The 12,378-nt window shown below is 55.8% G+C and overlaps 1 protein-coding gene across 3 annotated transcripts in view; it reads left to right on the forward strand.

Annotated features, from left to right (window-relative positions):
* NOL4L (nucleolar protein 4 like) overlaps positions 1-10,050 on the forward strand; it is a 130,686-nt gene extending 120,636 nt beyond the window's left edge. For 2 of the 3 annotated variants that reach the window (XM_055307554.1, XM_055307564.1), the window contains 4 exons: positions 73-264; positions 553-675; positions 960-1,161; positions 5,503-10,050. In XM_055307554.1, coding sequence (XP_055163529.1) covers positions 73-264; positions 553-675; positions 960-1,161; positions 5,503-5,723 — 738 coding nt within the window. In that variant the 3' untranslated portion in view covers positions 5,724-10,050. The remainder of the gene's footprint in view (positions 1-72; positions 265-552; positions 676-959; positions 1,162-5,502) is intronic. The other variant, XR_008662092.1, reaches the window with a different exon arrangement.
* Positions 10,051-12,378: the final 2,328 nt, after the last annotated feature.

Raw genomic sequence — 12,378 nt, forward strand, 5'->3', positions numbered from 1 at the left:
GAGAGCCAGGTTGGGTCGGGGGCGGGAGCTATGGCCAGGGCCAGCCTTCCCCACGGCCTGTGTGTCCCGCAGATGTTTGTGCGGCTCTTTGTGGACGAGAACTTGGACCGCATGGTGCCCATCTCCAAGCAGCCCAAGGAGAAGATCCAGGCCATCATTGAGTCCTGCAGCCGGCAGTTTCCCGAGTTCCAGGAGCGGGCTCGCAAGCGTATCCGCACGTACCTCAAGTCCTGCCGGCGCATGAAGAAAAACGGCATGGAGATGGTGAGCCCCTCCTCCCGTCCCTGTCCCCTCTGCACCACCACTGGCCTCCAGCCACACCCCTGGGGCTCCTCGGTGCTCCGGCCAGACCATTCCCTCTCCAGTATCCCTGGAAGCAGGCACTGCATTCCCAGACTCACAGAGGAGGGGGCTGGGGCTGGAGAGGGCCCAGAAAGGTTATACGGCTCCAGAAATCATGGCCCGGGGCCCACACCCCAGCCCTGTGCCTGCCACCTCCGGGGCAGGGTCTGGGTAAGCCCCAACATGGCTCCGTCCCCGCTCTGCCTCCAGACCAGACCCACGCCTCCCCACCTGACCTCGGCCATGGCAGAAAACATCCTGGCAGCTGCCTGCGAGAGCGAGACAAGAAAAGCAGCCAAAAGGATGCGCCTGGAGATCTACCAGTCCTCCCAGGTGCGTGCTCCCCAGCAGCCCTGGGCATCAGGGGTGGGCGGGGCGGGGGCGGTCCTCAGAGCAGAGAGAGCCGCAGCAGGGCAGATGTGCAAAGTCCAGCACCAAGGCCCGGCACACCTAGGGAGTCTGCCCTCCCAGAGGGTTCTCAGCTAGGCAGGAGCAGATCAAATCTGGCCCACAGAGACGTGAGCAGAGTCCCACAGGCCACAGCACTGGGTCCCAAGGACGAGGGTCAGTGCCTGCCACCCCTCGGGTCCCCTAGCGCTTTCCTCCCCTCTCTGTAGGATGAGCCCATCGCCCTGGACAAGCAGCACTCTCGGGACTCCGCAGCCATCACCCACTCCACCTACTCACTGCCAGCCTCCTCCTACTCCCAGGACCCCGTGTACGTCAACGGTGGTCTCAACTACAGTTACCGCGGTTACGGGGCCTTGGGCAGCAACCTGCAGCCCCCTGCCTCCCTCCAAACAGGAAATCACAGTAATGGTGAGTGCGGGGGACCCAGGCTCCCTGGCTTCCTGACCAGAACCCAGGTCCATGTGGATCGCAGCCTCAGGGAACGGAGCCAGGCAGGCCGGGAAGCAGAAGCCCGCAGGGAAGGTGCCTCCCTCATGGCACAGGGGACCTTCCCCATTTCAGTCTCAGGCGGTCCTTAGATTGGAAGGTGAGAAAAACGGGCTGGTTAAAACAAAAAGCTGCCCCGTCCTTTCTTGCCTCCAGGGAGGCTTGCTCCAGTGCTTCGCTGGATACACTGTGGGGCCTATCCCTGCTTCCGCTCCCCGAGGACCACCATGAGCCAAGCCCTGCTCTACGTGGGTCGAATCCTCTCCACACTCCTGCCTTACCTGTGACGACCAAGGCGCGGTGACATGGTCCCTCGGAGTTGACGGCAGAGCCAGCATCTAGTCCTGGCACGGCCTGCTTTTTGCTGCGTCCTGGGGAGCTGGCTGAGTGGCTCTGGGCAGGTCACTGCCTTCTCCAGGCCTCAGCCTGTGTCCCTGCACTACGGAGCCCTATATAGGTCACCCGGAGTGATGGTTAACTGTCTGGCCCCCTTCACTACCCCCTGAAGCTGGTAATTCCTTAGGTGCTCCCCGCAGTACGTCCCGGGTGCCTCTGATGCAGACAAGATATGGCCCAGTGGTTGGGGAACAGTCCCTGAAAAGATGCAGACCTCCCTGTGGTGTCAGGGGCTGCCCTGAGTGGGAACCAGAGTGAGGACCTCAGACCCATTCACCTTGGGCCCCATAGATCCCAGGGAGGGTGGGTGGGGGAGGCAGCAGGGAAAGAGCAGGCTCTGCTGGTGGAGAGCAGCTTGGTGGCCTTGGGGAATGGGCAGGGAGTGGGTGGGGGTGACCTCAGGGCTTTTGGGACAGGACACTTGGATTTTGCTGTGTGTGTACAGTGGGAGCGACCGATCGGTTTTAAGCAGAGGGCTGTGAACTATGCACTGCCTGCCCTGTGGTGAGATCGGTTCTGGAAGGGCAGGAGGCAGAAGCCGTGTGCACTGAGGGTCCTGCAGAGGCAAAGGGGTGAGGAGGAGAGCTGAGGGTGACCCCAAGTTGAATAGATTAGAGGAGGGTGCCACCCACAGGCCAGGAAACTCTGGTTCAAAGTCTCAGCCAGCGTGCCTAAGAGTTCCTCTCAAGCCCTGTCTTTGGCTGCAGGGGCCCCCTCGCTGTACCCAGGCAGCAAGGGAGGGGCTGGTTCTGCCCCTGGCAGAGAGCCCGACACCCCCTCTGCTCACCTTGCCCTACCACCATGAAGTGTGTGCAAGTCCCTGGAAGACTCCTGCCTGGGCTTAATTTCTCATCCCTTCCTAATGCCTCTTAACCTAAAATAAGAGGCTGCCTGGCCTTAATCCCTGAAGCTGAGGCCGGAGCAGCCAGCTGCAGTGAGAGGTGGTACTGCTGTCCCAGAAGGGCTGCTTTCCTTCCAGAAGGAAGAGCCATCTGACCGCCCTGCTGAGTATCTGAAGACAGGTTCCAAGGCAGTGAGGTCAGGACCCTTAGACATGGCGAGCCAAAGGCCCCCGCGTCCTTCCCAGGCTGTGGGCAATGGTGACAAGCCCCCACCTAGTGCCACACAGCATGGCCTGGCTGCAGCATGGCTACAGCCCCTGGGTCCCATTCGTACCTGCCAGAGAGGCTCCAGCAGCAGCCCCTCTTCCTGGGAGGGAGGCATCTGGCTCTGCCCCTGTGCTTCCCAGGGGTTCTGTTCCTTTTTGTAAGCACCCCGCTTCCTTAGAGGTGGGTGGAGAGGTCCCTGAGAAAGACACGTGCTCAGTTAGCTCCCAGCCCAGGGCAGCACAGGTGCTGGGAGCCCTGGCTTGGAGTCCAGTAGCTGGAGAATGACCACGGGCAGCTGTCCCAGCCCTGCTGCCCTCCATGGCAGCTGGCGGCCCTTGCAGCCATCTTTCTTCAGTCATGCCAGTGCCTCCGCAGAGCCACTCCATGAGTGGCTCCTTGCTTCTCGCTGTGCTCATCAGGTTGTCATTGGGAGGTGCAACTGAGCTTTGGTAGAATCGGCTTGGCCTTTCTTTCCTGGGGTGCTGGACAACTCGGACCCTCTCTTGCCCCTGTAGCAACTCCACCTGAATGTCAGCATGAGAGCCCGTGGGAGGGTGGCTCCAGAGCAGACTGGCTGCAGGAGATAGGGACAGTCTCCCGTCCAGGCCCTGGCCACCATCTGACAGCCACAGAAGAACAGCTGTGAGCACAGGGATGCAGGGGACAAGGCTTGGGGATGGGAGAGAGAGGAACCCCAGGGCCAGGTCACAGCACCTGCGGCCCTTCCTCTGCTGTCACCACACATTCTCTGGAGGGGACTGGGAGGCACCGTCCCCACCCCGGGGCCAGCCCCCACAGCATCTAGGAGTTAACAGAGGTACTCCTGGCCCGTCCCCATAGACCCTTGGCCACCAAGAGGGAAGTCCACCACCGGCTTGGCTGCTGTTTCCAGCCAAGTCACAACCCTGCTCCTTTGTCCTGCATTTTATCTTAACAGACTTAGCTGCTTCTCCCTTGATTTTCAATTCCAAGGACCTCCTCCTTGAAGTCCACGTGCTCTGGTTAGAGAGGAAACAGCCCCTGGGACAGATGGGCCTGTGTCAGACTCCACCCTCCTTCCCCAGTTGTGGGCTGCACCAGCTCCCTTGAGCAGCAATCCAGTTTCCGCAGTTCCTCCTGGCGTGTTCCTTCGAGCCTAGGGGTCTCCAGTGCCTGGAGCTTGCCCATCTCTCTGGGTGTAGCAGCATGAAGAATGCCCCAGTAGCTCCCCTGTAGGTGCAGTGATGAGTGGCGCTGGCTGCTGGAGTCGTGGGGAGCTGGCTGACAACCACAGACAGCCCCCCGTGCCTGCCCACCAGGGTGAGACAGCCCAGTGTGGGGAGACAGCCTCCTGGAGAACGCTCCAGCCCCACACCCCCAGATATGCTCTTCTTTGGCTGTTTGCTGGCTTAACACCTCAAAAGAACGTGTTTCAAATTCCAGGAGCCTCCATGTCTCCTGGGAGCCCATTGATAAAGCCCCAAACCTGTCTGGAAGCCCGTTCCCAGTGGGCCCAGCAGTGCCTGGCCGTGCTGAGGATTTCACAGGCATGGCTCCGTGCCCCCAGCAGCCTCCTCCTGTTCCAAGGCTCAGGGCTGTTGACACTTGCCTGTGGAGTGGCGGAGTAGGCCCTGAATTCAGGCGAGCCTGATTGCAAAGCCCGCAATGCACTCGTGGAGGGGCCTGGGAAAGGCAAAGAGGACACGGGGCCTGGTGGTCCCCCACCACACACACCTAGGATGTTTCAAAAGACTTCAGAGGCTCCTTTTTTGCTGCCACCATTCTGAGGGCAAAGGGAACTTCTCCAGACTGCCCTCCGCAGTCCTGTCCTGACCACTCCGACCCTCGTGCACCTTCCCCTCACTCAGAAGAAGGGGGGGTTCTGGGTGCTGTGGCTCATCGGAAACAGGCTTAGCACCCACAGCACCTTCTTCCACATGGCACTTCCAGCCCCTCCCCTGCAGGGCATGGTCACCATCCGGCTGGCCTAGCCCCAACCCCTCCCACAGTCAGGCAGGACACCTGGCCTTTCTTCTCCACCTGGACAGAAGCCCCTCCCTTGTCTGGGCACACACGCAGGTGTTTCTTTTCCTGGTCTCCTGTGCCTTCACTCTGGGCTCCAGGGCTTTCCACACACTCATGCCTCTCAGGGTGTCAGGTGCCTGCTTACTTGCAGCGTCTTGAATACCCTCTCCCTGGACAGTCGCCCTGTCAGAGGACAAAGAGCATGTGGCTGTACGTAGGGCACAGACACCGGCAGCCCTTCTTATGGTCGGGACCACGCTTCCTCTCGGCTATCACCATCTCCCCTTTGAAGCTCTGTTTTACCACCGCGAGGTGAGTCAGGGAGGTGCGGCCTCCTCACCTGGCCACCAGGGCTGGGATGTGTGCCTGCTAGGGGACTGCTGCCTACCTAACAGTCCTCAGAAAGCAGCAGACGTATGAGCAGGGCCCCAGAGCTGGAGGCAGAACCCCACTCTGGCCAAAGCCTGTGCCCTTGCCATGTGCCACCCTGTCCCAAAGGAAGAAGCGCGCACACGTTCGCCCCTGGCCTCCAGGCCTCCACAGCTTCCACCTGCCGACAATAAGGCCCCCTTCCTTGCAGGGGTTAATAGAGAACCCCGTGTCTCACCTGCTGGTACCAGACCCCATCCTAGGTGCTAGGACTACCGCCGCCAAGAGGCCCCAGCGCCCCCAGACGACGCCCAGGGCGATGGCACCTCCCAGATGCCACGGGAGGTGTCAGCTCCCCTCCTCACCTGCGCTCTTCCCTCCGCAGGGCCCACCGACCTCAGCATGAAAGGCGGGGCCAGCACGGCCTCCAGCACACCCACACCGACGCCCTCCAGCAACAGCACCAGCAGGACCATGCCCGCCGCCCAGCTCAGCCCCACGGAGATCAGTGCTGTGCGGCAGCTCATCGCTGGCTACCGAGAGTCTGCTGCCTTCCTGCTACGCTCCGCGGACGAACTAGAAAACCTCATTTTGCAGCAGAACTGACGCCGCGGCACCCGGAGCGCACTACTCTAGGGAAGGAGGCTGTCCCTGCCCGGCTTCCTGCCTCACCACTTGGTACATTTTGTTTTCTGAACAAGGTGGGATCCAAGAGAGCTGTTTCTAGCCACACGCCAAGCACCTGCGACTTTGGGCACAAGGACACTTTTTTTTTTTGGAATCTCACCACACGGGTGCTCTGACCTGCTTGGAAGAGGCCAATGGGGCAGCTTTGGAAGGGCTGGGGCTCCCCTGACGAGGCGCTGGGGACGCCTGACGAGAGGCGCTGGGGACGCAGCTCTATTTAGAATCATCTTCGTGGACCCTGATGTTAGAATCCCACCCCCAGATAATTACCTTTCAAGTCTTAGGTGAGCAGAATTGCATATTTATTGAGAAAAACAAAGTGGACCCTTTCTTCCTCTCCCCTTAGTAATTTATTTTTCTGAAAATGGATTTTGTGTTTGTACAGATTGCCAGTCTGTGTCTGTCTGATCAGAAGGATGTATCCCTGTGACCTAACATTCCATATCACTACACTGGCGCGGGCTGGGGGCCGGCAGGGCGGGGTGCGGTGGGGCGGGCGCGGCCTGGCCGCCCTTCCCAGCGCCCAGCACCGCCGCGCCGGAGGACCTCACCCACACCCAATGCAAAGCAAAGACAAACAAAAATGGCTCCCCCACCCCCATTCCACAGAAGCCCGAGTCACACGGCCACCTGTCTTCTACCTCACACTCCAGCGTGGGCTTTTCCCAAGATGTGCCCTGAGCCCGTTCTGAATGACTATCTCCCGACTCCCCCACACAGTGTGTCTGCCTGGGAGGTAAGTCCAGAGGGCTGGCCAGGAGCTGGAGCCCAGAGGGCTCTGACCCTCACGAGCAGCGGCTCGGCGCCCTGGCCCCGGCCCTCCTGGCTGCTTACCAGGACACAGTGCCAGGGGACAGCAGCTGGTCCTCGGGGCCCTTGCCCTCACCTGCCCCCCCCCCCCCCGGAGCCTGGTCTGAACACCTCTCCACACAGGCCCAGGGCCCTCAGATGCCTGCCGGGAAGGGCCCCCAGCTGTCGGGCAGCCACCAAATAGGAAAAGCAGCTGTGAGCCCCTGGTGGGACTGCAGCTCCTGTCCCCTGCCCCCTGTGGTTGGAGTAAAGGGACCTTCAGTAGAAGTGGAGAAGCCACTTGGGCTCTGCTAGGACCTGCCCTTCTGGAGGGGCCAGTCCTGAAGAAACCTATAATCCCTGGAGTGTGAAAAAGGGCAAAAAGAAAAGGCTGGCCTGGTTTCCTTCCTCCCCAATAGGCACTTCCTCTTGCTCAGTGCAATACCTACCAGTGCTGCTAAAACCAGGGATTCACCCAGACCTCAGAAGGCCCACGGGGCCTCTCCATGCAACACTCCGTAGCCATGGCAGCAGCTCTCTGCTGCCCGCCCCTGCCCCATGCTGGCAGAAGCCCTCTGTTGCCTTTCCTCCCTCAGAGCAAAGAGGCCCCAGGGGAGCCCGGGCTGCGTGGATCCTAGGACAGCCACGGCCACTCGGCCCCAGAGCAGGTACCCCTCCCAAACCAGCTTTCTGCAGCTTCCTGCCTCCCGCACCACCCTCAGGAGGGCCTGGGAGGGGCTCCTGCGGATGCCCCACCCCGCCTCCATCCACGCCCCATCTGCGGGCCCTGGAGCCAGAGCTCTGAAAGGTAGGGTGCCGCACCTCGTGCTTACTTCCAGCCCCTAAGTAGTTGGGGGTGGTCTTTTCCTCTCTCAAGTGGCCTCCAATACCCCACCAAGCCACACCACCTCTGCCTTCCATCTGACCAATCTCCAGGCCTCCGGTCAGGGCCAGGACACCCAAGACTCCCCCTTAGCACAGCACAAGCTCCCGTGCCCAAGGCCTGTCACCCCACCGCTGCCATCCACAAGTCCAGCCCCCACCTGCTCAGTGCTACAACAGGATGGTTCAACTTGTGTAAATATTTATTTTTGTGTGTGAACAATACTACAAAGTAATCAGTAGGTCTTTTGCAAAATGTTACCCCAGGCAATTTGTGAGAATCTTAAAAACTGGCAGAGACAATCGCCTTAGAATTCTTGATACCAATTGCTTGTCATTACCCCTCCCAGAGGCAGGCCCCAGGCCAGGCACGGATGCAGTGCTTTCCTCACAGACAGGAGAGAGGAGGGTTTGGGAGGGGCTGCTGCCACCACCCACACGCAAGAGATTACAGGTAAAGATCAGGAGAAGCCACAGTGTGAAGTCCCACTTTTCTGAGCTGACCATCTCAGCCTGCCTTAGCGTGGGGTGGGAGCTCAGGCGCACTGGTGTGAGAGGAAAGCCACATGGGCCGGGGCTCCTTGCAGCCCCTCCGGGACAAGTGGATTGTGTCACAGTGACCCCACCTGGGTGGACTCCTTGCCTGTGAAGCTACACCCGAAACCCTGGTGACGGCAGAATCAGGAGCAAGTCGCTGTGTGGAAACAGGACTCCATTAGCTAGTTCAGTCAGGGAACTTGTTGTGTTTTGCTTTTGTTTTCAAAGATGCAGCTTTCAACCCCTCCCCACTCCTCCTGACTTGGGGAGCACCAAAGAGCTGGTGGACCTGGCTCACTGCTGTCCCACCCTCACCCTCACCCCAGGGACTACCTTCTCCCAAAGGGAACTTCCGACACCCTGCCCTGCAGCCATTCATTTGAAATTCTTATGGAGGGCCTCAGGGTACACATTCATCACTGGGGATCCCTAAACTAAAAGGCAACTCCAGAGTAGAACACACCAATTCCAGAGTCTTTGCAGGGGGCTAATTCCAGCAGAAGAGTAGAATCAGGAGGAACGGGAATTTGGTCTTTGTGAGAGACCTCTAGTAGACCAGTAATGGTGTGACCCGTCTGAAATTCATTTACCGTCACCTCCAGTACAGTTGATACCCAAGGACAGCGTGGAGGGGAAGGGGGACAGGAGAGGGCTCGCAGGGTTTTCAAGGATTTTAAACAGGTGGAACCCAGCCATCCCTATTCCCAAGGGCCACTTACGACTCCAGGGGTGGTTACAGGATTAACTACCAGTTCATTTTCAAAATGCTGCTTTGAACTCAGAGGGTTGATACTTTTAATTTGTAATTTTTTGTAAAACTTTTTACAAGATAGTAAAGTATTTCACCAGAATACCAGTTTCAATCCGTCCATGGTCTGATTTTTATATAATTTAGTGGTGCTTTAGAAACTTTGTTTTTGTTGTTTCTGAGCTAAACAGCTCAATCCTTTTTCGCCTGTATCTACCTAAGACCAATGTGAACCTTTGTATTTTTGCTCCTAATTTTGGACTCAGTGAAAGTGTACTGTTTACATGTACAGATGCCCCAGTCCCCGTGTGTTCTGCAAGACTCGCTCGAGGAGGAAGGTGCACCTCAGTAAGCTCATCTGCTTAGCAAAGCCACAAAACAAAAACCTCTCTTTTTACCTATGTTTCCACCTAAAAATGAAAACGAAAACCCTACACCACGTAGAACTCAAGATTTGCTGAAAAATACTTTTCTAAGCTCAGAAGCATCTCCGTGCAGCAGACAGCCCACATGCCTCTGTCGTGTGGTCTGTCAGGAGCAGGGGTCAGAGCGGAGCTGGTACACACCTGCAGGGACATGGGGTGCTCACTCAGGCAGGGCCTTGCGGCAGTTCCTGTGGGCATCTCCCAGCAGCCTGGCAATGGGGAGGTCAGGGGACTCGCATGACCTTCAGGGTCAAGCCGCCCAGGATTTAGGGGAGAGCGCGAGCACCTTATCTGAGATGAGGTTTTGGGATGTTCCAGTGCAGACGGTACCAGCATTCCTCCACCCCCAGAGGCAGCTCTTCGGAGCGGGGCAGGGGGCTCCAGCCCGCCAGCATATGGCACTTCAGGCAAACTGTGGATGGCACCAACTTTTAAAGGTGACTCTTTATTACTTAATCAACGGCTACATCTCTAAATTATATTTTTACAGATATGCACCTATGCAACTTAACGTGGCTCTTCTAAGCAGGTGAGGACTTCCTCCTCAATGCTCTATAAAAATTATTTGTGTTCTATATAGTGAGTTTTTTCCAGTAAATGTGGCTTAATATTTTAATTCTTAGAATGTGTCTTCTCTATGTGATGCAACTAAATTCTGTTTTGTTTGTGGAATGACTCTAGCACAGGCCAAGTCCCTCTCCCTCACTTAACAAAAGACCAATGAGCTGTTAATCGAGCTGTTATCTCCATGGTATTACTTGCTAAATGCACTGATTTCATAAGTATGTGGAATCCTTTTTCTTTTGAATCTGTATATCATATATAAGACTGAATCTACTTAATAAACACTGAATAACAAACCTGATGCTTCATTCCCGTGTCCTCTCAACAGCCCCACCAGCCAGCTATCTTCCCTGCAGATCTATTTACGGTGGCACTGACCCTGCCACTCTGCCAGTAGACCACCTTTCTGAGCCAGCGCGCTAGCCCACCACAGAAGGCCCTCAGAAAACTTTTCTCAAATGACGACACCCAGTCCATTAGAAAGAGAAGGAAACGAACCTTTACTGGTACTCATAGTCAGGTGGCAGGTGCAGGTGGCATCTTCCCGGGGGTGCCCACTGCTGCCCCCGCAGATGCACACCCTCCCTGCTCCCCCAGCCCCAGCACGCAGCTCCTCACCCCATTCAAATCAGGCTCACACAGACCGGCCCCTGGCCCCTAAGTGCTGGCTTGGGAGACTGGGGTCCTTAACCTTCACACTCAATGTTCCGTTTGACCCAAAACTCCTGAACCCACCTAGGGGGAATAAGGGCTGTTGGCTTGTGCACGGACTTTTTTTCATCCTACATATACCATTTAGGCTAAACCTTGAGGAAAACTTACAGGAATATGGCAGGAAGCAAATCTGTCATGAGTTTAAAAGCAATTCTGCGAATTACAAGCATAAATGTTAGCTTTACTATTAAAACTGTACGCGTGTGTGCACTGTGTGTACAGATACACAGACACACACTACACGGAAGTTTTTTATTTTATTTTTTTAAAGATTTATTTATTTATGATAGAGAGAGGCAGAGACACAGGCAGAGGGAGAAGCAGGCTCCATGCCGGGAGCCCGATGCGGGACTCGATACCGGAAATCCAGGATCGCGCCCTGGGCCAAAGGCAGGCGCTAAACCACTGAGCCACCCAGGGATCCCCTACACAGAAGTTTTTTAAACATTTATTTTTCTAAGGGCAGAGGGGTCTTTTTAAAACTGAAATTCTGGGCAGCCCTGGTGGCGCAGCGGTTTAGTGCTGCCTACAGCCCAGGGTGTGATCCTGGAGACCCAGGATCAAGTCCCACATCAGGCTCCTTGCAGGGAGCCTGCTTCTCCCTCTGCCTGTGTCTCTGCCTCTCTCTGTGTCTCTCTCTCATGAATAAATAAAATCTTTAAAAATAAATAAATTAAATAAAATTGAAATTCTGTACAATACCCAAATAGATAAAACAGATAAAAAGAAAGGGGCGATAGTTTGAAGCCACTACCCCCAGGGAACCCAGTGTGGGGCAAAGGTTCATAAGAGTAGCAGGGACCCTAAAAACCAAAGACAGCAGCTACGCGCCTTTCCTCACACAACATAGGGACCAAGGACACCAATGCCTCAGTGATACCCTGACGCCTGTCCTACCAAAAGTACTACTGCTGACAATCACGAGGGACCATGAGACCCCCACAACCTGCGACAACGTATCTGAAGCCCAGACCCACTGCACGTGGACCACGCTGGCTGGCCAGGAAAGCACTTACCTCCAGATGAAGCACTGCAGCTCCACCGGACCAAGACCGAAGCACTGGCATGGAAGAGGAGGAAGAGACATCGCTCAAGGGGGGAGCAGTGTTGCTTGATCCCCGCCTAGCTTCTTTAAATGGGTCCCCAGGACCACTGTTAACAGTGTATAGGACAACATCCAATAGGAATGCCCCCAACAGAACAGTGAACTAAAACATTCAGTGACGAAACAGGCAAAACTCCTTTTACTCAGGGAGAGGAAGGGGGGAATAGGAACATAAGCGAATTTTAAAATTATGAATAAGGGATTATGCTAAGCGAATTAAGTCAGTCAGAGAAAGACAATTATACGATTTCACTCATGTAGAATTTAAGAAACAAAACAATCATAGGGGAAGAGAGGGAAAAATAAAACAAGACGAAATCAGAGTGGGAGACAAACCATAACAGACTCTTAACTCTAGGAAACAAACTAAGGTTTGCAGGAGGGGATAGGGGTGGGGGGATGGGGTGACAACGGGCATTAAGGAGCGCACGTGATGTAATAAGCAGGGGGTGTTGTATGCAACTGATGAATCACTGTCTTTCAAAACTCGACTTTTTAGACTAATATATTCTATGTTAACTGAATTTAAATAAAAGTAATTATGATGCACTAGGGAAGCCCAGTTTACCAAAAACCTAAGAATCCTTTACAAAGTCCTCTCTCCCCTCCCTGATCTTTTGTATAAACCCAGATTTTATTAGTTTTATTACCAGTCAGTGGGCTCTTAAATGAGGGGTCCCAGCTGCCTAAGGTATAGATGAGCCCTCTGAAATAGTTTGCACAACTTAGTGTGGATGTGCATTCCTGGGGAAGAGGGTCTGAAGTTTCCGCTGGGCTCTCCCAGGAGTTTGTGTTCCCAGAAGGGTTATG

The sequence above is a fragment of the Nyctereutes procyonoides genome, unplaced genomic scaffold (assembly GCF_905146905.1).
Source record: "Nyctereutes procyonoides isolate TBG_1078 unplaced genomic scaffold, NYPRO_anot_genome, whole genome shotgun sequence".
Lineage (NCBI taxonomy): Eukaryota > Metazoa > Chordata > Mammalia > Carnivora > Canidae > Nyctereutes > Nyctereutes procyonoides.